The sequence below is a fragment of the Typha latifolia genome, chromosome 4 (assembly GCF_019914945.1).
Source record: "Typha latifolia isolate L0001 chromosome 4, TyphaL0001v2, whole genome shotgun sequence".
In the NCBI taxonomy this organism is placed as follows: Eukaryota; Viridiplantae; Streptophyta; class Magnoliopsida; order Poales; family Typhaceae; genus Typha; species Typha latifolia.
This window is the reverse complement of record NC_133089.1, coordinates 2,955,424-2,979,841: the sequence shown is the minus strand read 5'-3', so window position 1 is coordinate 2,979,841 and position 24,418 is coordinate 2,955,424. Positions and strand designations below refer to the sequence as shown.

At 38.7% G+C, this 24,418-nt stretch overlaps 5 protein-coding genes across 5 annotated transcripts; 1 reads left to right on the top strand and 4 right to left on the bottom strand.

Annotated features, from left to right (window-relative positions):
* Positions 1–2: 2 nt before the first annotated feature.
* LOC140787014 (uncharacterized) lies at positions 3–4,847 on the bottom strand. The gene is made up of 7 exons (XM_073135751.1): positions 4,639–4,847; positions 3,489–3,911; positions 3,324–3,376; positions 2,637–2,674; positions 1,675–1,993; positions 945–1,243; positions 3–806 (listed from the first exon to the last, which is right to left on the bottom strand). Exons 1-7 carry the CDS (start codon positions 4,829–4,831, stop codon positions 182–184), a joined length of 1,950 nt encoding a protein of 649 aa, XP_072991852.1. The 5' UTR covers positions 4,832–4,847; the 3' UTR covers positions 3–181.
* Positions 4,848–5,014: 167 nt separating this feature from the next.
* Positions 5,015–6,970, top strand: LOC140787018 (large ribosomal subunit protein eL32z). Its single transcript, XM_073135754.1, has 4 exons — positions 5,015–5,143; positions 5,243–5,338; positions 6,385–6,566; positions 6,694–6,970. The coding sequence occupies exons 2-4, from the start codon at positions 5,249–5,251 to the stop codon at positions 6,821–6,823; spliced, it is 402 nt and encodes a 133-aa protein (XP_072991855.1). The 5' UTR covers positions 5,015–5,143; positions 5,243–5,248; the 3' UTR covers positions 6,824–6,970.
* A 673-nt stretch (positions 6,971–7,643) lies between these two features.
* Positions 7,644–10,050, bottom strand: LOC140787019 (ras-related protein RABA5c-like). The gene is made up of 2 exons (XM_073135755.1): positions 9,570–10,050; positions 7,644–8,189 (listed from the first exon to the last, which is right to left on the bottom strand). Exons 1-2 carry the CDS (start codon positions 9,898–9,900, stop codon positions 7,876–7,878), a joined length of 645 nt encoding a protein of 214 aa, XP_072991856.1. The 5' UTR covers positions 9,901–10,050; the 3' UTR covers positions 7,644–7,875.
* An 822-nt stretch (positions 10,051–10,872) lies between these two features.
* Positions 10,873–13,827, bottom strand: LOC140787669 (probable lipoxygenase 8, chloroplastic). Its single transcript, XM_073136727.1, has 4 exons — positions 13,084–13,827; positions 12,282–12,628; positions 10,971–11,032; positions 10,873–10,883 (listed from the first exon to the last, which is right to left on the bottom strand). The coding sequence occupies exons 1-4, from the start codon at positions 13,207–13,209 to the stop codon at positions 10,873–10,875; spliced, it is 546 nt and encodes a 181-aa protein (XP_072992828.1). The 5' UTR covers positions 13,210–13,827.
* Positions 13,828–14,650: 823 nt separating this feature from the next.
* On the bottom strand, positions 14,651–22,340 carry LOC140787013 (type II inositol polyphosphate 5-phosphatase 15-like). The gene is made up of 11 exons (XM_073135750.1): positions 21,194–22,340; positions 20,345–20,597; positions 19,363–20,173; positions 18,654–18,778; positions 18,434–18,518; positions 17,764–17,929; positions 17,613–17,650; positions 17,244–17,511; positions 16,898–17,021; positions 16,454–16,814; positions 14,651–15,390 (listed from the first exon to the last, which is right to left on the bottom strand). The coding sequence occupies exons 1-11, from the start codon at positions 22,110–22,112 to the stop codon at positions 15,046–15,048; spliced, it is 3,495 nt and encodes a 1,164-aa protein (XP_072991851.1). The 5' UTR covers positions 22,113–22,340; the 3' UTR covers positions 14,651–15,045.
* Positions 22,341–24,418: the final 2,078 nt, after the last annotated feature.

Below are 24,418 nucleotides of genomic sequence, written 5' to 3'. Positions count from 1 at the left end.
TATTTTAATGTCGTAAAAGTTGTTACCCTTTCAGAATAAAATGCCTTCCAAAGTTTAGAGGAATCATAATAACACCTGTCGTTGGTGTCCTACTACTTACTAGAGGAGTAACTATGTAACACTTTGATGGTCTACTTTAGCATATCAAAATTTTTGTTTACACAACAATGTAGTCTTTATGTCAGTGTTCTCCCACTTCAACCAGCTTTCCACAGATCCACTTCCTCTTTGTCTTAGTTGCAGATGTGGAGCTCCCATCGTTTCTAATTTCTGAATTTTCCTCTTCGCCTTCGTCTATTATATGCGTCGTGGACCCATTAACTGTAGAATGACCCATTTGCATTTCTGCTGCTGTTGGATCCTTCGATCTCATGCTTTCAGGCTGTAATAAAGGTGGAAGATGGTGATGCATCAATTCAGTGGAATTTTCTGCACGTATAGGTATCCTTGACATCTCTGCGCCATTTGTCAAACTTTGCTGTGAAGATTTATCAAAATCAAAGCCTGTGTAGTTATTGTCGTTCGATGAGAGGGTATGTCTGCCGTTTATAGGTGGCTCATCGGTCTCATATTTGGTATTTTGAGTTACTTCACTTGTCAGCATGTGGCAATCCTTTCCGGCAAAACTTAAAGATGTATCATCATCTTCTTGCATTATAGACTGACTACTCTCAATGCCTTGGATGGACCACATAGCCTCAGCGATAAGCTTTCTTGTTTCCAAAAGTGATGCATGTGCAATAGGACTTGTCAAAGCAGCCACCTCAAGTGCCTTTGCAGCTTTCTCTGCTTCAGCAATAAGTAACCTTATCACAACAATAAAACTTTTTGTTAGGTGCAGCAGATGTACACAACATGGCCATTTATGCTTCCAAACATATGTTCTGTTATATATATTCTCTGAACTCCATATATATGAACTATCAGCAAATAGAATAACTCACCTAGCCCGCCTGGTGGCATCTCTCTTTTTGGATTCCGCTTCTGCTCTTTGTACTCTAATCTTCTTTATCATCTCAAACTTTACACTTGCCATTGGATCTTTGTACGACGGAGTCGTGCCTTTCTTTCTCTTATTATTCCTTGTCTCGCTGGTAACTCTTTTTGTCTCAACAAGTTTCTTCTTTATGTAGTCCCTCTTCGCTGGAGTTCTATTGGCGGGTTTTCTGTCTTGTCTTCTTTCGCTTCCGACGGGTGTATTGTAATACTTACTCAATGCAGTGCAAACTCGTTCTCGATATTCCTAATAAGAATTGAATGTATTCAAGAAATTATGGATTACTAAAGAAGGCTTTTGTCAAAAGTAGTGATAAGATAAAATAAAAGCAACACAAAACCGTATGTAGATGCAACTCTATTTAAACAACAATATAGCGCCCACTGTTACACGAGTGAAAATAACAGTGAATCTATTAATGCCATATAGCTACTACATGGATGATGGGCCATGGGAAATTTAAGGAATCTTTAGAAAGGGTAACAAATACTACACAAAATAGAGACAGATGAATGACTCTTCAATATGTTCTTGTTCTTGCGTATTTGCCTAGCAAAAATTGCCTGGGCAGAACTGAATAAAATGGACAATATGTCTTAAGAGTAGAGGATATCTGTAAAGAACCTTAATAAATGATGCAGATGACATTGCTACTGGAATAGGAAACATTTACTTACAGGATCTGTCCACTTGGCGAAAATGGCCTCTGATATTTTTCGTCGATGCTCAGGTGGTTTTGGTGCTCTCCTGCTGCCTGCCAGCCTAGTCATTGTTTTCCTCTTCTCAACACTCTCTAGCCACTCCCTCTTCAGCTGTTCATCCAAGACTTTGTAGGAATTCCACTGCAGCTCATCTTCACCAGCATAACCTTTCCTAGATGCTTCTGCAATAATGTTCTGCCATACGAAAAAGCAACCCTCCTGCACCATCAACTTCTCCCGGCGCCGCTGCCAACCTTCTCTAACTCCTTCTGCGATTTTTATCCTTGTTTCTTCACTGCAATTCAATTAGAAGGAAAATATAAATCACCAGCCGATAAGTTATAATGAAGTTCACAATGTTGGAAATGCCATGGCAATTTAAGAACTATCAAAATATTCAAGTATCATTTCCCAATTCCTATACCACTAATCAGGAGTGATATAGATTAGAAAGAGAATAAACATAATAATATTGGGGATTGAAATGGCTTGATCCAAAAATTAATCTTTACCAAAGAGAAAGAAACCATGATTATTATGGAAAACAACATTCTCCTAGAACACTGCTTTCAAAATGCTAGGTTACCAATGAATGGAGTACCTTTCCTGAGATGTGTCAACAGGAAGGAATTGACCCAGATTTATTGTATATCTAGGAATAATTTACAGGTCCCTCACATGTGGAGAGGCAATCTTGTCCGTCTCATCTCAGATCACTCCTCAATTTCGTCTTGGCATTTTCTTATGGTTTTTGTTAATTTTAATTTCTAGATCCATATATATTTGCATTTGCAAAAGAGTTGTATTACCTGTTCCATTACAGAAAAGAAGTGGTGAAAAATATCCAATAGAAATTTTAGCGACCAACTTGGAAAAGGATATTCTAACTTTTTCCCTTAGAATTGGAAAACAATCAAGATTATACCGGAGAAACCAACCTCTGAGCATGTCCCAAGTTCACTAACTTCATTTTGACCTGCATATCAAACATGCCAATTATATGATGGAACATGAATAATACTAACATTATCGACTATTGAACAATCATATAACTCAGATAAGATGCGTAGGCATATGGTTATTTTATAATTGCTATACTTTCCTTTCAGGGGGTGAGGGGAAAAATATAAGAAATTCGTACATAAAACATATAATCTACAATAGACAGCAGTGTATAAAAGGATATCAAATATCTATATGCCAGTCAAACAAGTTGATTAACACTTAAAATGAAATCAGCAAGGTCTATTTTAACCAGCTTATTTTATCAATTTGAATTGCTGTAGGTAACCTAAAACAAAGTGGAAAAATAGTATCCACCATTCCAACTAGAGGTTTACCACTTAGATTTATCAAGTGATCCTGCCGTTTTGCATGCATTGCACATATACAAGTGTAGATAAAGGGGGACGAATACTGAATCACTCTTGACTGTGGCACGAGCCACAATCACTTCATTTGGCTGGTTTTGTATCTTGTTTTTCATTATTGACTTGCGCAACCATGTCAAGAAGTAATGAACTTCCTTTGGGGTGAAAAAAAATTGACATATTGTGGGACGAATCTATTATTTTATTATAACAAAAACAATATTGATAATTTGCATTATTCTTACATGACATCACCTTGGGGTCTTGCATTGCTATTCTAGTCCTTTCACGAATGCGTCGAAGTGTTTCTGTATGCATTTCAAAGAACAATGAGTGAACAGGACATAGCAGATAGATAGAAGCAAATAAAAAGAATGTAATAGAATTTCATTTGGCAAGAATGATATAAAGAACTTGTACCTAGACTGTGCTTCCTTCCTTTGTTCCATGGAACATTTCCCTTATTTGCTTTTGATATTCTCATTCGTCTCAACTTTTCTCTATTATCCAACTCTGGAGGCTCATCATATGGAGATTGAAACACTTGAGAATCAGAATTAGAACTATGTTGTGAACTTCTATCATGCACTTCATCATTCACAGTGGAAACTAAGCAATTTGGCTCAGAAGCAGCAACAATCTTGATACGATATACCCCTTTCTTCTCAATAGACCATCCCATGAAATTAGTATTGTTTGGGTCTTTTACATGGTCTTTCCATCGGGATCCTAACTTTTTTTTCTGTACAAAAGAAAGTCTCTGGCATGTCTCCATATGCCATAGCAGTTGATTCTTTTCTCCCCTTAGGTACTTCCAAACAGAAGGTTGTAAAGAAAAAATCTCTGCAAAGAATTAACAAAGTATACAAATAATGTTCATAGGTAAACAAACGAGGTAGAAGGGAAATGAAATGCTGTTGTCACTATCTGTTCAAGACGAATTTGTAAGTTCCAAGTCTTGCTTGTTTACCGGTCTCAAAAGCACTAGAAAGAAGATATAAACAAATTTATAAGGGAAACTGATAGATGTTATATCTATAACTTGTCACCAAATTGCTTGTATTGTCAACTTTCAAGTTAAAATGACCACATTACCTACACTTTGGCCCAAAGACTTGTATTGCCAGCCAATCCAATCTGACTAATTTGAGTCCATTGGATACTTTAATAATTGATTTCTATTCGACATTAAAAGAACAAAGTTGTGCCAACCAATTTATGGCCCCTTTCACCAACCAACTTCGCTATTCATTGTTGCATCTTTAATCCAAAACTTAAATAGACCACACGCATAATAACCCATTGATCAGGCTTATGTAAGAATAAATTGGAATTGGACTCGTGACACAGACAATGTACACACTTTTAAGCAGATATCTGCAAACAAACGACACAACGTTCGCAATTCATGCAAATTGCGAAGAACCCAACTAGGAAATGAAAAGATAAACTTCTACCTCAAAGGAACCCAAAAAAAAAAACAAACCTTGGACAGGAAGTTCTCGGAAATACTAATAGAGAAATGACCTTGGTATAGAAGTATATAAATAGAATAGAATGGAGAATTCACCAGAGCGCGGGAGAAGAGCGGAGCAGCAAGTAGCACCTCGGACGCCAGAGCAGCCGCCGAGCATTACGAAGGGCGATTGCGGCGGCGGAATTGGGTGGTCGAAGTGAGCATGGAGGAGAGGAGAAAGCCGAGTCCTTTTTTTCCCTCTTCTCCTGCTCGCTTGAGAGGGCGGTGTTGAGGAGTGGATAAACATGCATAATAACCGGGTTAGGCATATTGGGTTTTGATCCGGACCGTTAAAGTAGCAATCATCCGGGTCTGTGTGGGTCAAATCCATGCCCGCTAGCTAGTAGGAGCAAAACGGGTCGGATATTATCTAATGTGAACTACCTTTCAGTGATCCAATAAAGCTTCTACAGGATCACGACCGTCCATCTTTTTCGGTGCATCCCATCACCGCTGATTTCCTTTCTCCTTCCTAGGGTTTTGAAATAAAAAGCATTCGAGCGCCGCGTTCGCTTCCATCCTCTCATCTTGCTTGTTCGCCTTCGCCCCAAATCCGAAGGTATTGTCTTTTCTTGGGTTTACCTTCGTTTCCTGTACTATTAGTCTATTTCCAACTAGTTTTGATGGATTTATGAGTGTTTGATCTGTTTCACTCTAGGAAGAGATGGCGGTTCCGTTGCTTGCCAAGAAGATTATTAAGAAGCGTGTCAAGAAGTTTAAGAGGCCACAGAGCGATCGCAAGATCTGCGTCAAGGTATCGTCTTGTTGAAGGATGAGATTTGACTTTCCTGGTAGAAAGCATTTATATTTGTTCATATGTTGCTTAAATGAACTTGTAATTATTTGATGCAATTTAATATGAGATATATCTTTTTCAAATTGGCACCTAACATTATTCTTGTATAAAGTTCCCAAATCACTTGAAAAGAGTTTCCTTTGTATGATTATTTTCATGGATGATTTCATTTTTTTCGTTTTAACTTTTGTATATACGTAATCTTTTACTTCGTTATCGACCTAATGTACTTCTCATTGTACAAAAGCCACTTCCTTTGCCCCCTGTTTCAACTATCTTTGACATAGTAAGTTTGAGATTGGTGTGAATCTTTACTGTTGCAGTACAATAATTTTAGTAAACTATAGGTTCGTTTTTTTTGTGTGCATGAAAGCATATTCAGTGTGAATTAATTTATATGATGTTTGATGTCAATCCTTCATACTTTTGTTCTGTCACAGTCTTCAGTTGACAGTAGTTAATGCATTAAGTGTCAAAATATATCCAATATGACCTAGTGTCATGGATTTTCAGTGTGCTGATTTTTATGTTGCTGTAAAATATTTAAAGTTTAGTTCCACAAAATATTTTATAGTTTATCAGTAAAAAGCAATGTTCATAATAAGATCCGTGGCAGTTGCACAATGTCCCTTTGCCACTTGTAACTATACATGAGGACTATGTGTCTGCCGATAAGTAGTAAATAATAGGGACAAATAATATTAATAATCATTACTTCCTGTTAGTTCAAGGCACCATTTGCATACTTGCATTCCTTGATTTAATGATTTATGGGTTGTCTCTGTTAGCTCTTAAGAAGGCTTTTGTTTCTTAACTTGCTGCCTAGTCTAAGCCAACAAGTATTAAGCCATTTCTTATCCTTATGTAATGTTATGAACCTCTAGTCAATTATAAGGAATTTCTTGGTCAGTAACATTATGTGTTTTGATTTATAACCTGATTCATTTGTGTGAAATTCTTTTTCTTGATCAACTTATACTTAGCTTGGTTCATCTTGTATATAGCCAAGCTGGCGTAGGCCCAAGGGTATTGATTCCCGTGTGAGAAGGAAGTTCAAGGGATGTACGTTGATGCCCAATATTGGTTACGGTTCTGATAAGAAGACCAGACATTACCTACCGAACCGTTTTAAGAAGTTTGTTGTTCACAATGTCTCTGAATTGGAATTGCTTATGATGCACAACAGGTACATACTTTCTAGAACTGAAGGAAAATGTTGTTTGTAGGAAAATTGCAGTCCTTATAAATTCCTTTTCAGATATTACTCATTTTGTTGAATCTAACCATTCAAATGTTGTATTGTTTGTGAACAGGACATACTGTGCTGAAATTGCACACAACGTATCTACCAAAAAGCGCAAGGACATCGTAGAGCGTGCTGCACAGCTTGATATTGTGGTCACCAACAAGCTTGCCAGGCTCCGCAGTCAAGAGGACGAGTGAAAACTTTCCAATTTGGCTCTTTTTGAAAACTTTTGACCTGTAGGATCCTGTTATGATTCCTGCAAACTTATTTCTTAGATTTATGTGTTATCTTGTGGTTTCTATCAAGGAGAGATTGCTTCTAATTAATGTTTCTTTCTTGAGAAATCGCTCTTAGGTACTGTGTTGCTCTCAAATTAGTTTATCGGTGTCTTTTAGTTACAATTTAACTAGTGCATCTTGCCCTTAATTTTTGTGGTCGTGATAACTGCAAAAAACCAGGGTTGTTCATTGAACCCGGCAATGTTACAAGAGGTAGATATCCTTGACAACCTTACGCAAAATATCAAGAGCAGCTTGATGTGGTCGGGTAAGAAGGGAGAAATAGAGTAGACTGTTGTGCAAGGTTGCTTCTCTCAATTGATTGTGTCGGGTGGCACTTGTTAGTTCTTCAATTTGATAAATATAAACTAAATAAATTATAATCTATAACTCAAATACTTTGTCGCCTGATTTGGCCAAGTATTATTACTCTTTGCTCTTCCCAATAGTCTTTTTGTTCTTAATGAACTAGCAAATATTTTACAAAAGTTTTTGGCACTTGTTTCACTTCTGTAGCAGTCTTGATGATATCGCTTACTCATATGTCAGATAAATTCCTATGTTGATAATAAAACTTTGTGAATAGAATAAATCCTATTTACTGGAGTAGATAATCTACAATATTTCTCATTAAGTCTTGTCTGGCTGATACTGCGAAAATTCATAAGCATAGCCACTTGCGTCTGGTAATAATGTTAAAACACACGCAACAGTAGAACAAGGAAATCTATAACTCCACTTTTGCAGTTCTATAATATAATGATCACCTTATTAAATGATGAGAATTACAAGTCTTGCTTACACGAAAAAATCATCTCTAATAACTCGTTGCCCAGTTACTGTAACTTAATATGAATACACTTTAAGAAATGTAACAAACCAAAAACCAATTTGGATTATGTAAAGTTATGAGCAATCATGGAAACAAAAACACCTTCAACTCCCGAAGCTTGAATAACTCGCAAACTTTTCTAGCAACAACCCAACTTGCTAGTTGGTTTTTGTTCATCCTCCCCATTACCATTGAGGCTCACCCTGTTGAGTGACAATTCGGCTTTGTAGGAATCGGAATTCAGGATCTTCCTGCTAACATTGGTGTAGATCTCCTTGATGACAAGCTCAAAGGCTGTCTTTACATTTGTGGAATCCAAAGCTGAAGTCTCCATAAAGAACAATCCTTCAGCTTCTGCAAGGGCTTTGCCTTCATCGACCGAGACTTCCCTGATGTTCTCCAAATCACATTTGTTGCCCACCAGCATCTTTGCAACAGTTGTGTCTGAATGTGCTGCAATTACATTATAATACCATAAGCTCGATTTTTTTTTCCTTCTAAAGCTCAAAATCATATTATAACTGGAGCAAGAAATACAGACTCAATGAAACCTGACACCAAACTGCTGAATGAAAAATTCAAAAAAGAAGGAAGTAAATGTTCTAAAATAACAAATTCAGGAGTAATTTAGTAATACTGCACCTTAATGACATGAAAGCTGTTTTTATTATCTAAGAATGAATTTGGCGAAAAAGACTTCTACTGACTAAACACATGATGACACTGAAACTGAAAAGTTATCATGTGCAAGCAAGAACAAGTATACTCTGGAGATTGTAATGTTTGTGGACTATTGCTTAACTAATATGACCTACCTATATAGAGAAAAAGAAAAGAAAAGAAAAGAAAAGAATAATAGCACATCAATAAATCACATTAGTTCTCCTGAAGAATCTATTCAGATGCAGAATGATACTTTATCTAACGAAGATAAGATTAGACAACGTACTAATAATATATGATCATCAAGATGTTATTGTCAAAACCAAATTTTGCATAAACTGTCCAAGAAGAGGCACCTCCATGTCCTTCGATTCATTTTCTTAATCTAATGGGACTATTCTAAAAAAAAAAACACCTCCGCTGGGAAGGTCTATACAAAATTTTAAATTTTCAGGTATTCAAAATGGTGAAATGTAGATCTAGACATTCTTCACATACCTTTATTTGACAAACCTGAGAATATTTGATAGTTTCCAGATGCCTATATGGATTAACCATTGATATATCCAAACTGACCTAAAGAGACCACATAAAAAAGTTGTACTTTTAAAGTTGAATGGCCTCCAAAACAGAGAAAGGAATTAAAAAGAGAACCGGCATCTTAGGTTTAAGGCAATTTAAATTGTGCTTATTCCTCAAAAAATAAATGTATAATCGTATAAATGAGGTAGATCTAGATCCAAAATATCCCTTCATATGAATTTTCGATCTAACTACATACATTACTTGGGATGTTGATGTTCTAGCCTGAGTCAACTCAACAAGTAAGAAAATAGAAAAGCGCGAATTTGACCATTTCTAAATAGTTCCAGTGATATCATCAAATTAACCTAAACAGAGGGCGAGAAAGGTACACCTATAACTGCTTCCAAGAAGCAAGAAGAAAAGGGAAGCGACTTTAGCATCTAACAGCCAAAATCCAAGCAAATGATGCAGATCCCGATTGAAGGATTCAAAATCTTAGGTTTCTGAGTAAAACCCAAATCTAAAACCACCTAATAGCAGGAAGCCTCCAGATCTACCTAACAAAACGCATCCTAATCTCAGCAATTACTAATAAAAGCACGAAAGAAGAAAATTCTAAACCAAGAAGGCACTCAAGAATCCTACTGTTGAGCTCCTGCAGCCATCGCCCCACGCTATCGAAGGTGGATTTGCGGGAGATGTCGTAGACGACGAGCGCCCCAAACGCGCCGCGGTAGTACGCGGACGTGACGGCCCGGAACCTCTCCTGGCCAGCAGTGTCCCAGATCTGGGCCTTCACATCCTTCCCGTCGATATCCATGCTCTGCGTCTGGAACTCGACGCCGATGGTGGCCTTGGAATGGAGGTTGAACTCGTTCCTCGCGTAGCGAGACAGCAAGTTGGATTTGCCGACGGCAGAGTCGCCTATGATGACCACCTTGAAGAGGTACTCCTCGACTTCCTCGTCTTCCTCCATGGCCTTTCGGATTGGATCGGAGGGGGAGAATGGTGGAGAACTGGGGATGGGTGGGGAGAGAGTTAAGGTGTTTTGACTTGTTTCGAGGAGTAGTGGGGTAGTTTTTAGGCGGGTTAGAGTAATGGGGGAGTAATGGTACGCACGACATGCGTGGAGGGGAAGATGGACCAGCACGCCTGCTTTGCGGTGATGAGTTGGCTTCTCGTTCTCGTGGAGAAGCAAAATTTAGTAGCCGTTGACAACTACCACATTAACTTCCCACAGGGTGATGATGCGTTGGCTAGTTTAGTTGGCTTCTCCTTTTTGCAAATAACCACCTCCCTTTTAGATATTCGCAAATCGCCTCCTTTTTATCAGTATATTTGCAACAAGAGATTAAAAAAAAAAAAAAAACAATTCGTAGTCACAATATTCTCTCTGTTTTTTTTTTTAATAAAATGTCCTTCAAAGATTAATTTGAATCAAAATATGATTATATTTTCTACAATATTTTTGCCAAATGTACATCAGAGACCGTTTAAGTTTGATGGGTCCCTCCCTTTTGGGACCACTCCAAGGTCACGTGGCTTCTTTCCCCGATCCAACAAAGACTAGTACCTCAGACAATTATTTTTCCCCCGCCTCATCTTAATTTCAAAGCACCAAACTGAATGCACCAAGATAACCTCAAATGGAGAGTTCTTATTACAACTTTGAGATGAGTACAGAGTACTACATGAACTATCTAGGAAGAGAATGGCATGATTAATTCAATAGCAAACACACATGCATGATGTCGTAGTTCATCTATGGCACACGCATCTGTAATGGTATGCGCTGTTCGTCGGATCGCTAACGTCGACCGGAACTTGCTTAAGACTGCAGTTTAATCGGCAACCTCGGCATTCGTTATATGTGCAAGTTGGAGCTCTGGATCCTATCGTCAACCTCCTTGGAGTTTTCTTATCCTTCCACGTCCACATCTCTTCTTTGCTAAGAGTACTCTAGATACATATGTAGATAATAATAACACGACAGTTTAAGAGGTAGAAGTTTCAATGCGTTACTATGGGGAGTATGATATATGTCACCTGTGATTCGAACTCCATAGTGTGTGTATGTGGTGCTCTTGCGGCTACGAAACCTGAAACGACTTGAGAAAAGTTGTAGATCTCTTAACTCATATAATTATTCATGAAGTTTAGTTAAGCACATGCAGAATTTGGAAAGATGGAGAAGATAAAGAATGCATGTACCTGTTTTGCAAAGAGAAGAAGTAATGAGAATGTAAGACATGCAGAAGAAGACGAAGAGAAGGAGATGGTTAGATTTGGGTTTCTTCATGGCCATATATAACTAAGAGGTGGCCATAGAAGAGATGGAAGGATGTTATATAATAAGAGACGTTGGAACCCTGAATGCCATGCAAGTAAATGCTCTCTCTCTCTCTCTCTCTCTCTCTCTCTCTCACTGATCCTGGTTCCAGAGACTTCTCTAAATGACGAAAATACCCATCAATAATTTCCCTTGCATCTTTTTGTCTTCAAATGCATAATCATTTCTGAGACTTCTAAACCTGCCTACATCTACATTTCTCTTTGTTCTATCTCACCAATATTGTTTTCCATATCATTACGAGATCACAATTGTAATGGAAACTTTTAAATAACCCTATAGTTTGTCAGTTTAACTTGTCTGTAATTTTTCATATGATAATATTTTATCTTCCAGCTTGGGAACGATTGGGTCATCTAATTTGTGGAACCTAATTATATAGATTACATGCTTGGTCAAATGAGTTTCAACTACAGAAGGCCAAAAGGCTCATTCAATGATTGTCCTTGCAAAGGACTAAGTAACTGTACTTGTTTTATAGCTCCATATATCTTGCAGGCTTGCAGCACTGCGCAACTGTGAAATACAGCTGGTTTAACTGTTTGCAAGGTGCTTTCTTCTGATCAGCCATGCATGCTTTGCGTGAGTGTGTGTGTGTGTGTGTGTGTGTGTGTGTGTGTGTGTGTGTGTGTGTGTGTGTGTGAGAGAGAGAGAGAGAGAGAGAGAGAGAGAGAGAGAGAGAGATTACCCATCCAACATGTTCCCCAAAGTTCCAGGATCTAAATTACGTGGGCCAATATGTATATAGATCATCACAAGCAGGACAATGCATGGAAGAAATTAATCACATATCTGATGAACTTTAATTACCATGGATGCATGTGAACTGTTTACCATCGGATATTTTACACATAAGCCGATAAAATAAATAGACAGAGTATGGAGAACCACACAATATATTTACTACATTAAAAAAGAGGGGTCCATAAGAGCACAACAATCCGTCTCAGTATCACATGCACATCAAAAGCAGCAAACAAGAGAAAAAATGATACTATTAGGGATACCTTCCCGGACTAGAGTAAGGCTTCATGAACTCATAAGGTCGTACGCCTGCTCTAAACATATTGCTTAGCTTATGATCTGAGTTCCTAGCATCAATCGCCCCTTCAATATCCTTCAATCTTGCATGAAGTCTCTCGTAGGCCGCTTCGATAACCCGGTCTGGATGGAAGGGAATCCGAGGTTGGTGTCGACGATCGCCGTCTGGATGGAAGGAACAAGCGCATGAATTAAGCAGCGATCGGAGGGTTACCGGCGAGAAGTACTGCAGCGACTTCACCACGGAGAAAGCCTCGTCTCTTGGCACGTATATGGAGATCGATGCTCCTCGTCCTAGTTTCTGATGTAGGATCTGTGCATATATAGGATTCAATGATTCACGCATAGACCCTGACAACTTTGGTTGATACTAATAAATTTAAAAAAAAAAATTTGATTAAAATTATCTTAGGTTTTGTTTTTATTGTAGTTTAATTATCTCTGATTCGAGGCAAAAGTTCAAACTATATGCTAGTAATTTTACGATTAACACCCCGACTTTCAGCTATGTTTGATCTAATCCATTTTTTTTCCTTAAACATTTATACGATTAAAAAACTTTTATTGAAGATGTTCGATTTCTACGAGGGGTATTTTGCTCATTTTAGAGGTTAATTTTAGTGTCTCTGACGGAATATTCTTATTTTGATATTATTTTGTTAAAGATTGGCTAGTTTAAGTAAACTTAAGATATCATGTAAAAATTAGAGGCCAAATAGGAGGGTTAGATTATGGAAATATAGGATATTATGTTAAAAAAACTCCTACCTTTCTCCGGCCGGTCCGGCAACGCCTTGGATAGGGATACTCCCTGCTACCGCCGAGGATTGGTTTAGCTTTATCTTCATCACAGTCCGGATCCCTAAGATCGTTGTATGTATCATATATAGTCATGGATCTTTTCAAAGGCCTTCCTTTCTACCTCGCCATTGCTGCGCTTGCTTTCAAGCTCTATCTTTCTCAATCTTGTCAAACCCCTAGGGGTTTGATCCGGCAAGTAAGACTATATGAAAGTAAATAATAATTTAATTATCTAACATGATATTAGAGCAAATTATAATTATATATTATGATCGACATCATTATATATTATTTGTTTTAACAAGACTAACAGTTATCAAAATATCTCTAGATAATAAATCAAGTCCCTCCACCATTCGGATCATTTGCTCAAGTCCCAGGTTGCTTAGTATCCCTCCGACCGTCATTTCGACCGTCACGACAGCTTTGATCAGATCAACGTCGACGTCGTTCTTCGCCATAGACGTACTGCTGCAGCTTCTCTGAGACGCAGCAAATCCTTCCATGCCGAATAATATTCTTACGTAACGTAAACTTAGCTGGCCTAAGAGAGAGAGAAAGAGAGAGAGAGAGAGAGCATTAACGGTGTTCTCCGGTGATCAGAGCTAAGGGATGGTTGAGAAAAGTGAGGAAGGCGATAGCATGACTTGATGTGGAGTTTAAACATAGGCTTCATCATCTTCTTTAAATTTCCTTTTGAATGGTTTTTTCTCTAATTTTTCGTGTTTAATTATGACTACTATATATATCAATATATAAAGGCGCCATGGGAAGATTCAACACTGAGTTTGCTACAGAGCCGCACGTTTATTTCATTCGGAGAAAAATAATTAATTTTGGCCATGTCTTAGCTAGCTTTTTAGTGAGGAGTTTCATTAATGCAAGATTAGATGATGGCCATACATAGTTACGATGTTAGACTTTTTGTGGATATAGTGAGACCAATAAATATAAAAGCATGGTGATAATTATGTTTCGACTTTGGAGGGAGTAGTGGTCATGGATGATTGAGAGGTGGGTGATCAATTAAGATAAATATCTAGATAATTTTCCATTACTATCAACTTGAGGTAGCCTTCGTTTTCGAAACTTTTAATGATATTACGAACGATTTCTCATTAATTCCCTCCTATCCTTTCACTGTTTGCAATCAAGAAGCCGTATGCTCGACCCTTTTTGCACAAAATACACCAGGACGGGCGGATAGTTAATAAACACAATTAGTCAGTTTCCGGGTAAGTAACCTTACAAAGTTATATGTGTAGTTAATGAAACACCCTCAGACTTGTTGAAAATAGAGAATTTACTGAAGTTCCAGGGTCGAATTGACTGTAAGACTTGTAAATATAAAAAAACTTCGGGTGTAATCCCTCAAAATCACTGACAGGTAGGGCGTGAAATGAAAATTTCCTACTAAAATGTGGTAATGAATTATATATAATCCTGTCCCGTTCTTTAGTTAGAAGTATAACAAATAAAATGGAACGAGAAAAGGATCGAGGCAGCCAGAAAATAATTACAATAATATCTGAACTTTTGGCCAACCAGAAAACTGCTCATTGTTAGGAACAAAGTGTGAGTTAAAATGGTACACAGGAGTACAAGATCTTCACCCTTTACTTTCATAAACACATCACCTAAAGGTCTCTCTATGAGTCATATTGCATGAATTACAAGACCCTGATTAAGTCATTCACATTTTTCGAAGGAGTCTGATGCTCTGAAGAATACTGAAAAATTAAAATTTAATGGTGGCAGCTACCTCAGAAACTTTAATTTCTTCCAGGAGTTGCATTAAATCGGTGGCAGACTATGTACAAAAAAAATGTTGGAACAAGTTAATTAGGTGATTGAATAAGAAAGATTTCGGCTTCAAATTTGTTGTCTTCCTCCATTAATGTGAAATATACATATCTTTCGTATATCACCTCAAGGACATCGCATGTGGCAAAAGTCATGTACCTCCGAGCTGCCAAATTGTGGGAAGTCAGACCTGTGCAGATTTACTTGATTTCTTCTGGAATGACCTTTTGTTTCGTTGCATGAGGTCCTAGATGAGAAGCAATGGCGTACATGGATCCGGTGGCTTTCACTATCAGTTGAACCGGTGCCCGTTACATTGACTAGTAGAACAACTTCCTTGTCTCTGGTATCTTCACACCACCAATTCTGTGGTATTCCATCAACAAATTCTTCTTGAGTGTAGAAATCTTCATGATGGACAGTAACTTCTACCGTTTGCCCAGGCTTGATTATGCCAATTGCCGGATGGACCTATATGAAGAGTGCAATACCATACCTAAATTGTCAATACTAGAGGCAAAGCTGCAGATATGAAACAAGAAGTGAAAGATGCTCTTGTAGTACTAAAACTTAACCAACAAAAGAGTCTAACCAGATTGTCAAAGTGCAGGTACTATTTTAAGGCTCAATTTCATGGCTAGTTCACATAATTCCAACTTTGTATAAATATACTTGCATATTTTGGATAAATGAGCAGATCATTGAAGAGAATTACTCACGGACAATCAAGAGATTGAATGACAGATAATAAATGCACTGAAAACTGAATTTCCTCCGGGATGCAAAAATGAGTTAGCAAGTGCATGCTATTTCTACTATATACAGCTCAAACCGACACCTAAATCTAGATTTGAGAAGAGCAGAAGATACCAAGAACATGGTATATTGGTATGTCATTTATTAATGAAGAAGACTACTAGCTTGTCAGAATTGAAGCTAGAAATCAGGAAATGTGTGACAACGTATCAACAACAAAACTTGGCTTTATTCTATTCTGTTTCTTACTCAACTGAGTTGCTCACCTTGTTCTAGAGTACACATAGAGCATGCCGTAATGAAAAGGTCTGCTAGCTAGCCTAAAAGTGGAGGTAGGAGAGTGGAAACAGCAGTTGGATGGCTGACAATCTAAAGAACAATTGGTGTGCCAGCTTTCTCAAAACTAACAGAAAGCACATAGTACTACATGTACAATGATGACAGGATCCTTTGTCTAAAAAATGTCAAAGTAGCTATGAAAACAAACCAAAAAGACTACAGTAACTCTGTTTTATTAGACTGTTCATTTGATGAGAGAGTAACAGGTATATTACTGAGTTAGCTTGATAGTTGTCCTACAAATGGAATACCAACAGAATGAAAATATGTGAGCAAGTTCATACAATTGAAGGCTTTGAAGCTTTACTTGAGAAAGAAAATAGGAAGCACTTATGTAAGCTTTAAATATTTAAATCTGGCCAGACAGTAGACATAGTAATCATAAGTAGGACATTCTTCCATCATTTCAACGGCAAGAAATAAAACAGTATATTCATACCTCAAGCCAGAAAGGAAAACCAAAGGAACCTCGAGAACAAAGCTCAGATGTGTTTCCATCCTCCTTTACAGTGGACTGGCCTTCACATATGATATGAAAAGCAGCCTTATTTTTCTCGCACTTGTTGGTGATCCGGAGGATCGTTGATTCTTGGTTTTGCAGGATGATGTTGTTTGTGCTAACTATAGTTTCTGGAACGTCAGATGATTCTTGAAGCAGTGAACTAACTTTCTCATTTGATATGATTATTTCTCCATACTCTTGCCTCCTTATCAACTCATCTACACGTGCAATCTCAACATTGAATATGCACCTCACAGGTTTGTGGTCACTGTCTGTGACATCCATGCAAGCTTCGTACCTAATCAATCAGGAATACAAGCTTTATATCTAATGAGAACCATACAGACAATTTAACAGTTAGAGCAGTGTAGAATAACTTACAGCATAATTGAAGAAACCAATGGGCAATCTAATGAGCATTCAGCCACTGAAATAGAACGGCTATCGCGGTATAATATTCTGTCACACCAAGCAGGAATTCTCTTCTTCTCACCAGAATCGTATCCTGCAAGGCATTTGGTACAACAAGTTTAGCTTTCATGAGTCTAGTGTGTATATAAAACTAGAAAAAAGAAACTAACAGCAGTTTTGAGCAAACATCAGAAAACACTTTTATAGTTTAGTACTTTGGTAGCATGGATGAGTCATAAAGAACCTGACTACAATAAAATGCTTATTACTTCTGCAAATGACAACTGAACAAAATGAGAAGTACAAAGCGTCAAACCTGATAGGCCTGGTTGGTGTCTTTCAAACTTGTAAGTGGGAGGAAATTTGATCTGCCCTTCACGCATCCCTTGAAAGACTTTGCCTGCTTTCATCTCCGCTCGAAGCTGATCCTTCTCTCTAAGCCAGTCAAAACACCTCTGAGAAACCATGTCCCTTGCTTCATCATAAGTGATGCCATGAAGCCGATAATTGAAATCACCAAGAAATACAACCATATCTGCTTCAGACAACTCAGGTTTTCCTTCATCAGTTTGAGATCCACTGCCCTGTAATTACCAATTATGCTGCCATCAGTACATCAGTTCCACGCTAATGGAAAATGCAGAAAGTGAAGATCAGTCTGGAACAAATGAGTCAAGATACATACTGTAACTCCTCGATGCAATTGGACAGATGTAGCACCGGCTGCACCATAAATAATAAAAATGGCATCAAGCAAATCTTACAGGTGGAAGGATATCAATAATCAACAAACATCATGGGTGAAATTGTGTTCATAGAAAACCTAGAATAGCAACCTGCTGCTCCATGAAGTCCAACAGATGGCCTGCTAAAAGACATTGTTCGGTAAACATGATCAAAGTCAGCATTACGTCTGCTAACTGCTTCCAGATGTGCAGCAAAATGACAGTTTGCAAAGCATATTGTTCGATCATAGACTCTCATTCTCAAACCTACAGAACCCTGTAGACAATGTTTAGCGTATGTATCATATTTAGCATAAATCAAAGTCCAAACTAAAAGAATCATGACTATTAGGAAGCTCATTACATCAACACTGTCCATGAAGAGAACTTCAGGTTTGTGAGATTGACTGAATGCATTTGAAAGGTTGTAATTTTGTAATTACTTATACAATTTTGTTTCCATCAATCCTAAATATATTAAAATTACCCACAATTTCATGCAAACAACTTACATCTAAAAAAAACCATCATATCTTTCATTTTTTGTACACAAGTTCATTGTAGCAATTTCTCACATTATAATTTCGCTTATGACTTGGTTTCTAAAAGTTTTCTCTTATGACTGATGAGTAACTAAAAATCACGTTAAGCTACTAGCAAATATTTAATCTCAATTTCAGCAACTACAACTTTGCTACCTTCAGAATAAATAGAAGGGAAAGCTTCATTTAAGCACATAAGGAAAAGAAGAAAAATATGTGAACTTTAAAAAGATAAATACCTTATTACCAATTGCGCGTCCAAATCCGCATGGTACCGCTGCAGCATCAACATCACCAATATGAGGCCTAAGGTTCTTCCTTGCCCTTGGAAAGGTTACATGATTGTACATTATGCATATTTTTTAGGAAAATGTTTAAGAAAAATCATTAACAAAAAGTCAAAAACCTACGCAACAATTAATTATCACTTAAAGAAGTTCATTCATGACTGATACATACCATGCAGCAATAACTAATCCTGCTAGCTGCCTAGAACCAACACGTTGGAAAGATATACCCTCATCTAAGGTCTTGCCAATAGTGTCCAACCACCATTGTCCGTTGGCGCTACCCTCAAGTCCTACCTAAGACCAGTAAATTGCCATAGATGAACAAGATATAAAAAGAACAAGGAAGTCAAACCAGATTGCTAAAGCAAAAAAGGTATCATAATAAACTGTCACATTAGCCATGCTTTGGTATATGCATTTAGAGTGACGTAGGTAGTGAGGGACATAGTTTGGAAGGTTGAAAGCACAAAGAACTATTTCAGTATCTATGTGATATTTCTATCTACCGGACAAAGCTGTATATGCGAATTGGACATTAAAAGATCCTAGGGAATACCTGCAAATTGTTTTTTAATCACTGAAACTGCTCATGCAAATATTAATTTGAAAGAACTTTTGAGAAAACATACTATGAAGGAATGCCCTGCTATTAGTTTCGAACCAATCATAAGAAAGTTGAAAGATGCCAAAAAGAGTCAAGAAAAAACATTACACAAAGGACATTTCACGGTACGTGGACCTGACAATGGGATGTTCACAAAGGTAACATGTAAGCCTACTCCTCATACAATTCCCATGACATGTAATGAATAATGTCTCTTATATCACATGATGAAAAACACGAAGAGCATAACTAAAACAGAGGGCAAGTACTTTACAGTTTCTTTGGCGGCAGCCATTGCGAGGAATCCAGCACCCATCTCAACCTCTTGCAACCCAACAACAACTAAACCAACCTCTGATGCTGCACTACCCAACCATGATATAAGTGAATCATGAGATGCCTTTTCTTGTCCAACATTCCAAGTCCCAACCAGTATTTTAATATTTTCTATTTTGGTATAGGACAACTCCCTATTGGCCAATTCAGTTCGCAAAATGTCATCAAGAGGTCCTGGGGATGTCAAATGCCATCCACGAATACCACCATGATGTGCCAATGTGAAGATATAGGAGCCACCTGCAGCCATCTTGATGACTGGAGAGCTATGTGCAACCCATCCTCCCAGCAGATTTCCCTCAAGATCCATAACCTGGACTGTTCCACTAACGTAACCCACCCATAACCGTTCCCCAAATGAACAAATGCACTGAACAGAAGTAGAGTGATGCTGAACCTCATGCATCCGGTTCCCATTTCCATCCCACTGAATAAGAGAACCATTTGTGAATCCAGTCCAGATCATTCCATCCATTGCTATTGCTAATGCTTCAGTTCTACGATTATCTTCTACAAATGTTCCCTTTACTGCAACTCGTCTTACTGCATCAGCTGCGCCAATCAATGCATTCCTAGAACGTTGGAAGAAGTTAAAAGGACCTTGTGATTTCTCCTTCTTTGATGTGGAAACAAATTTCACCTTCATCTCATCCTCTGCATATGGCTCCTGCACTGATGGGTTCTCAACCCGAGCCTCAGCCTGGCCATCAATGCCAAACACCTTCAAAAGATCCCTCGTACGAGCATCCCTGTGTTATTGCACCAAAACAGATTCTACTTGAAGATATTGTGGAAGAATAAAAATTAACAGCAATTACAAATTGCTTTTATTAAAACAGAGATCAACACTATCCTCTCTCTGAAAAACAGAGATCAATACTATCCTCTCTCTGAAAAACAATGACAATTATGAAATGTACCATAGAGCAAAGGTCACGCTACCGGCACTCCACACTTTAGATCTAGAATTATCAGCTAACATGTATTTCACGTCGGAAGCAGGCAAAGAGCACACGCCACCAACTGTGACCTGGCTCCTTAGATCAACATATGATCTTTCCACCAGTAAGGCAGCCATATGCCTTTCCTCAGTTGTTAGAGAGAGAGATTTTTCAATGGCATCCCAAGGCCACGCCTTTATAATTCCACCTTCAGAACCTGACCATATTTCACCTGGGTACCACAATTACAACAGGAGAATGATTTGTTAGGGTAACTTCTACTCCCAGATCAAAATCTAACCTGCAGTTTTCAAGCAATTGACAGAGAATGCTATGACTCCAATAAAAATTCGGTGGCAGGTATAGTGCACAAGCATGGAGAAGAACTAACAGAGAAATTGGTCCAGCAAACAGAAAGAGATGATTTTGAATTTATTTCTAGCGATGGGTTCAACAGAACATAGTTTGTAGCACTAACATATCTAAAGGAAAATCAAAACAGCAGTAAGAAATATATATGGTGATGGACGTATTGTCATCAATAGAGAGTAAATTACTTGATAAGCGCAAAAGATGCATCTTGACAGAAACAAAGAAATAAACAGCTAAATGCTACTCTATCATCTAAATTAAGAGCATTAAAGCTATTTCGTGTAGATGCCCAAATAGTAAAGTTTAAATCACATTAATTGGTATATTTGGTGGGTTACTAAATATTAACTCGTTTTTAGTAAAACAGAATTATGAGAGATCAAAACTTAACCAAACTAAAATCTTTACGAAAATTTTGAATGCAGAGCTAAAGAATTGACGGTTAACTCTCCTTACCGTAAGATGTGATCACCATGGAGAGAACAGGAGACCGGTGGTGCGCCTGCCAGGAGAGCCCTTCCCTAAATTGCATCGGAGGGCTGGCGTCCTCCAACACCGTATCCCGAACCCCTGTCTGGTCCATCCTCCACGACCTGATCTTCCCGTCCTTGTGCCCGCTCCAGATCAATCCAGTCGCCACATCCACGACCAAGCACAGCGCCGGCGACGTGTGACCCGATTCCCGGAACGGCGCGCTCTCCTCGTCGCCCCTCTTCGCCCCGGCCGCGCACCCACCCCACCCGCCAAACACCTCCGGTAGGCTCCAAACCCGGAGTCCGGATTCCGTCCCGGCCCAGAGCTGCCCGCGGCGAGGCTCACACGCGAGCGTGCGGAGGAACGACCCGGCCTGCGTCTCGCGGAGCGGGTGGGGACGGATCTCGAGCGGCGCAGGGCGCTCGGGGTGCATCGCTGCACGTAGGGGGACGCGGAAGATCCCGGTGCCGCCGCCGCTACCCATGAATTCCGGGAGCGTTCCGGGGGCGCCGCCGTACTCGGACATGGCGCGCTCGAGGGTGAGGGAGCCCTCGCTGCCGGAGAGGGAGGAGGGGATGCGGTGGGTGAAGTTGTTTGGGTAGTGGGGAGGGAGGACGGGGTGGGGGTGGGGGTGGGAGGAGGATGAAGATATGGGAGGGGAGGAGTAGTAGTGAGGGTAGGAATAGGATCGGGGGGCTTCGGCGGAGGAGGAGTATATGCGTTCGTCGTCGAGGCTGTGCTTGCGGCGGGAGGCGGAGGCCGAGGAGGAGGAGATGCCACCGCTGCCGACGTTGAGGGCGGCGTCGCGGGTGAGGGGTTGGCTGTAGGAGATGCCCTTGCGCTGAGGAGGTGGGCCGGTGGTGGCCATCTTAGTCACCGCCTCCGCGTCCTCGTCCTCCATTGCTCCGACGATCGATGAGTACCTTCTCTTGATCTTAGTGTGGTGGAAAAGAGAGAGGAGAGATGAGGAGAGGGTCAATGAGGGAGGAAGGGAGTTGGGAACGACGAAGAGGAAGAGAGAAGAAGATGGCGAATTCAACGCGAGTGATAACGGGCGGGAGGGCCCCCTTCCACCCGTTTGGACAGGGAAGAGAGAGAGAGAGAGAGAGAGAGAGAGAGAGAGAGAGAGAGGGAGAGAGGGAGGGAAAGGGCGCCTCCTTATTTGTGGTCCTGCGCCTTGGACGGTTTTTTCTCTTCTTTTTTTGGGAAACAATAAATATTTACAAGTAAGGTGCAAAATTGTCACCCTTGGATTAAAGTCCTATTATCAGAACCGGGTCGGCGTTACGGTCTTCTACTTTTCGGGTTAAGGAAGCGAGCGCAGTGCGGACAAAAGACCGTTTCGCGGGAAGTGGTTTCTGACGTGTCATCCGATGACTGGGCTATGAGTCAGATGACCGTTAAATAAGCACTTGCTGCGAGACCAAACAAGTCGACCCCTGCACGTTATAGCTAAGGGTAAATTACAGAATGACACGTGGAAAGCCGAGACGACTACCAATTAGCCTACTTCATTAAATTCTTGCGCTCGAACCTGTAGACGATCGGCCTAAGGAGGTTATTGCCTTATTGCATGAGGTCTTCAATTATTTACGACGGGTAGGTCGAGAACCTAACTACAAGCGCCACCCGTCATGCGACGAACCAATCGGCGTCTCCCTCGTGGACCCCCATCATGCTTCCTACAAGAGATGATACAGGCATCTCATATTCTAATCATTTATTAAATATAAATTAGATATATTTATAATTTTATTTTATATTTTATTATTTAGTTATAAGATATAATAATTTATTTTTTAATAAGTTTTTATAAGAATTTATATTAATTTAATATATCGTCAATAAGTATCTTAACTATTACATAAATTTTGCTCAAAAAAAGTGTATCTTTATTGCATCTATACATTGACAACAAGATTTTATAGCACACTGATTATGTGACTTATTTTATATAAAATTTTGTCATAAATATATTTAAAGAAGAATTAATTCATGAATAGATGGTATCGTTTAATGTATGAATCAAACGCTATCTTAGTGCGCAAATATACTTAACTGTCTTATAAATTTTGAAAAGAAAAATATATATAAACCCTAGATGTGATATCCTTTGTTAATAATAATGAACATCCAAAATAATAAAAAGTAAATAAATAATATCAAACACAAGCAATGTAACATAAAAAAATCACTAAACTTGAATAAAAAAACTACGAATTTAAACACAGATAAGATGAATTACTAAAAAATATAACAATTTACAAAAATAACTTACAAACTACCCATTAACACTTATGATTCTATCTATAATTATCTTACTTTTTAAATTTACAACTCACTAATTTCTGTGATTGATTTTTAATTTTTATAACTTTTGAGAATTAAAAAAAAAAAATGTATAACCCTTAATGGGGGCAATTCTTTCAAAGATGAGATGTGTTTAAAATAGATTTGGGACATTCCATCCGGCGATCATTCTAAAAATATCTCTAAGAATATAAAAATAAATCCAATACAGGGTTAGGTTGAAATACCCTTTATATATCTCCTCCCGAATAAAAAAAGAGTACAAACAAACACACTTGAAAAGTGTCCCTGAGCGAAGGTGGAAAACACATATCCGTACTTACTTTCGAGCGCACCTTACCTAAAAGCACGTCTTTTCGATTTCCGTTCACAGATTGGTTAGAACTAATAATCGTAAAATGTCTGTAGCTTAGAAAAATTCTCTTGGCTTTTATGGTTCAAACCAATCATCGAACACTTGTTGTGCCTTGAAAAATTCTCTATCCTTCGTCCAACTTATTACACTTAGACATAAGAAACAAGTATTTTGAACATATTTGCCGATTACTCATCTATACTCGGTGCTGAATCTGAGTATTATGCGGAAGAAAACTAACATGATCACCACTTTTCTACTTGCAGTTGTTCATGTATCACCAAAGGCTTATATGATGAGCAATCAAGTGCAAAGTTAACTAAGAAGACGAGATTATGTAGTTCTGTCTCATGGTTGAGTAATAATTAAAGATCTACGAAGTAAATAAGATTAAACGTCATTATTTATAAAAGATTAGAGGCGATTAATTTGCCGCCAAAAATTTAGTATAGCAAGCCTTGGCGAGAATATCGGGTACAGACCGAAGCCAGTATGTACACCCGTTAAACCAACCTATAACGGTTTCCGGTCTTATTCGGATC

Coding starts and splice junctions, on each gene's coding strand:
- LOC140787014 (XM_073135751.1), bottom strand. CDS start 4,831: ATGTTTATCCACTCCTCAACACCGCCCTCTCAAGCGAGCAGGAGAAGA. Junction 1,244..1,674: donor TCGCCAAGTGGACAGATCCT/GTAAGTAAATGT, acceptor AATTCTTATTAG/GAATATCGAGAACGAGTTTG. Junction 807..944: donor GATGCCACCAGGCGGGCTAG/GTGAGTTATTCT, acceptor TGTTGTGATAAG/GTTACTTATTGCTGAAGCAG.
- LOC140787669 (XM_073136727.1), bottom strand. CDS start 13,209: ATGACTATATATGATACATACAACGATCTTAGGGATCCGGACTGTGAT. Junction 12,629..13,083: donor GCCGGACCGGCCGGAGAAAG/GTAGGAGTTTTT, acceptor ATATATGCACAG/ATCCTACATCAGAAACTAGG. Junction 11,033..12,281: donor CCTTACTCTAGTCCGGGAAG/GTATCCCTAATA, acceptor ACTTTTCTCAAG/TCGTTTCAGGTTTCGTAGCC.
- LOC140787013 (XM_073135750.1), bottom strand. CDS start 22,112: ATGGAGGACGAGGACGCGGAGGCGGTGACTAAGATGGCCACCACCGGC. Junction 20,598..21,193: donor CATGGTGATCACATCTTACG/GTAAGGAGAGTT, acceptor TGTGGTACCCAG/GTGAAATATGGTCAGGTTCT. Junction 15,391..16,453: donor GTTTTCCTTTCTGGCTTGAG/GTATGAATATAC, acceptor CTCTTCATATAG/GTCCATCCGGCAATTGGCAT.
- LOC140787018 (XM_073135754.1), top strand. CDS start 5,249: ATGGCGGTTCCGTTGCTTGCCAAGAAGATTATTAAGAAGCGTGTCAAG. Junction 5,339..6,384: donor ATCGCAAGATCTGCGTCAAG/GTATCGTCTTGT, acceptor TCTTGTATATAG/CCAAGCTGGCGTAGGCCCAA. Junction 6,567..6,693: donor TTGCTTATGATGCACAACAG/GTACATACTTTC, acceptor GTTTGTGAACAG/GACATACTGTGCTGAAATTG.
- LOC140787019 (XM_073135755.1), bottom strand. CDS start 9,900: ATGGAGGAAGACGAGGAAGTCGAGGAGTACCTCTTCAAGGTGGTCATC. Junction 8,190..9,569: donor ATGGCTGCAGGAGCTCAACA/GTAGGATTCTTG, acceptor ATGTAATTGCAG/CACATTCAGACACAACTGTT.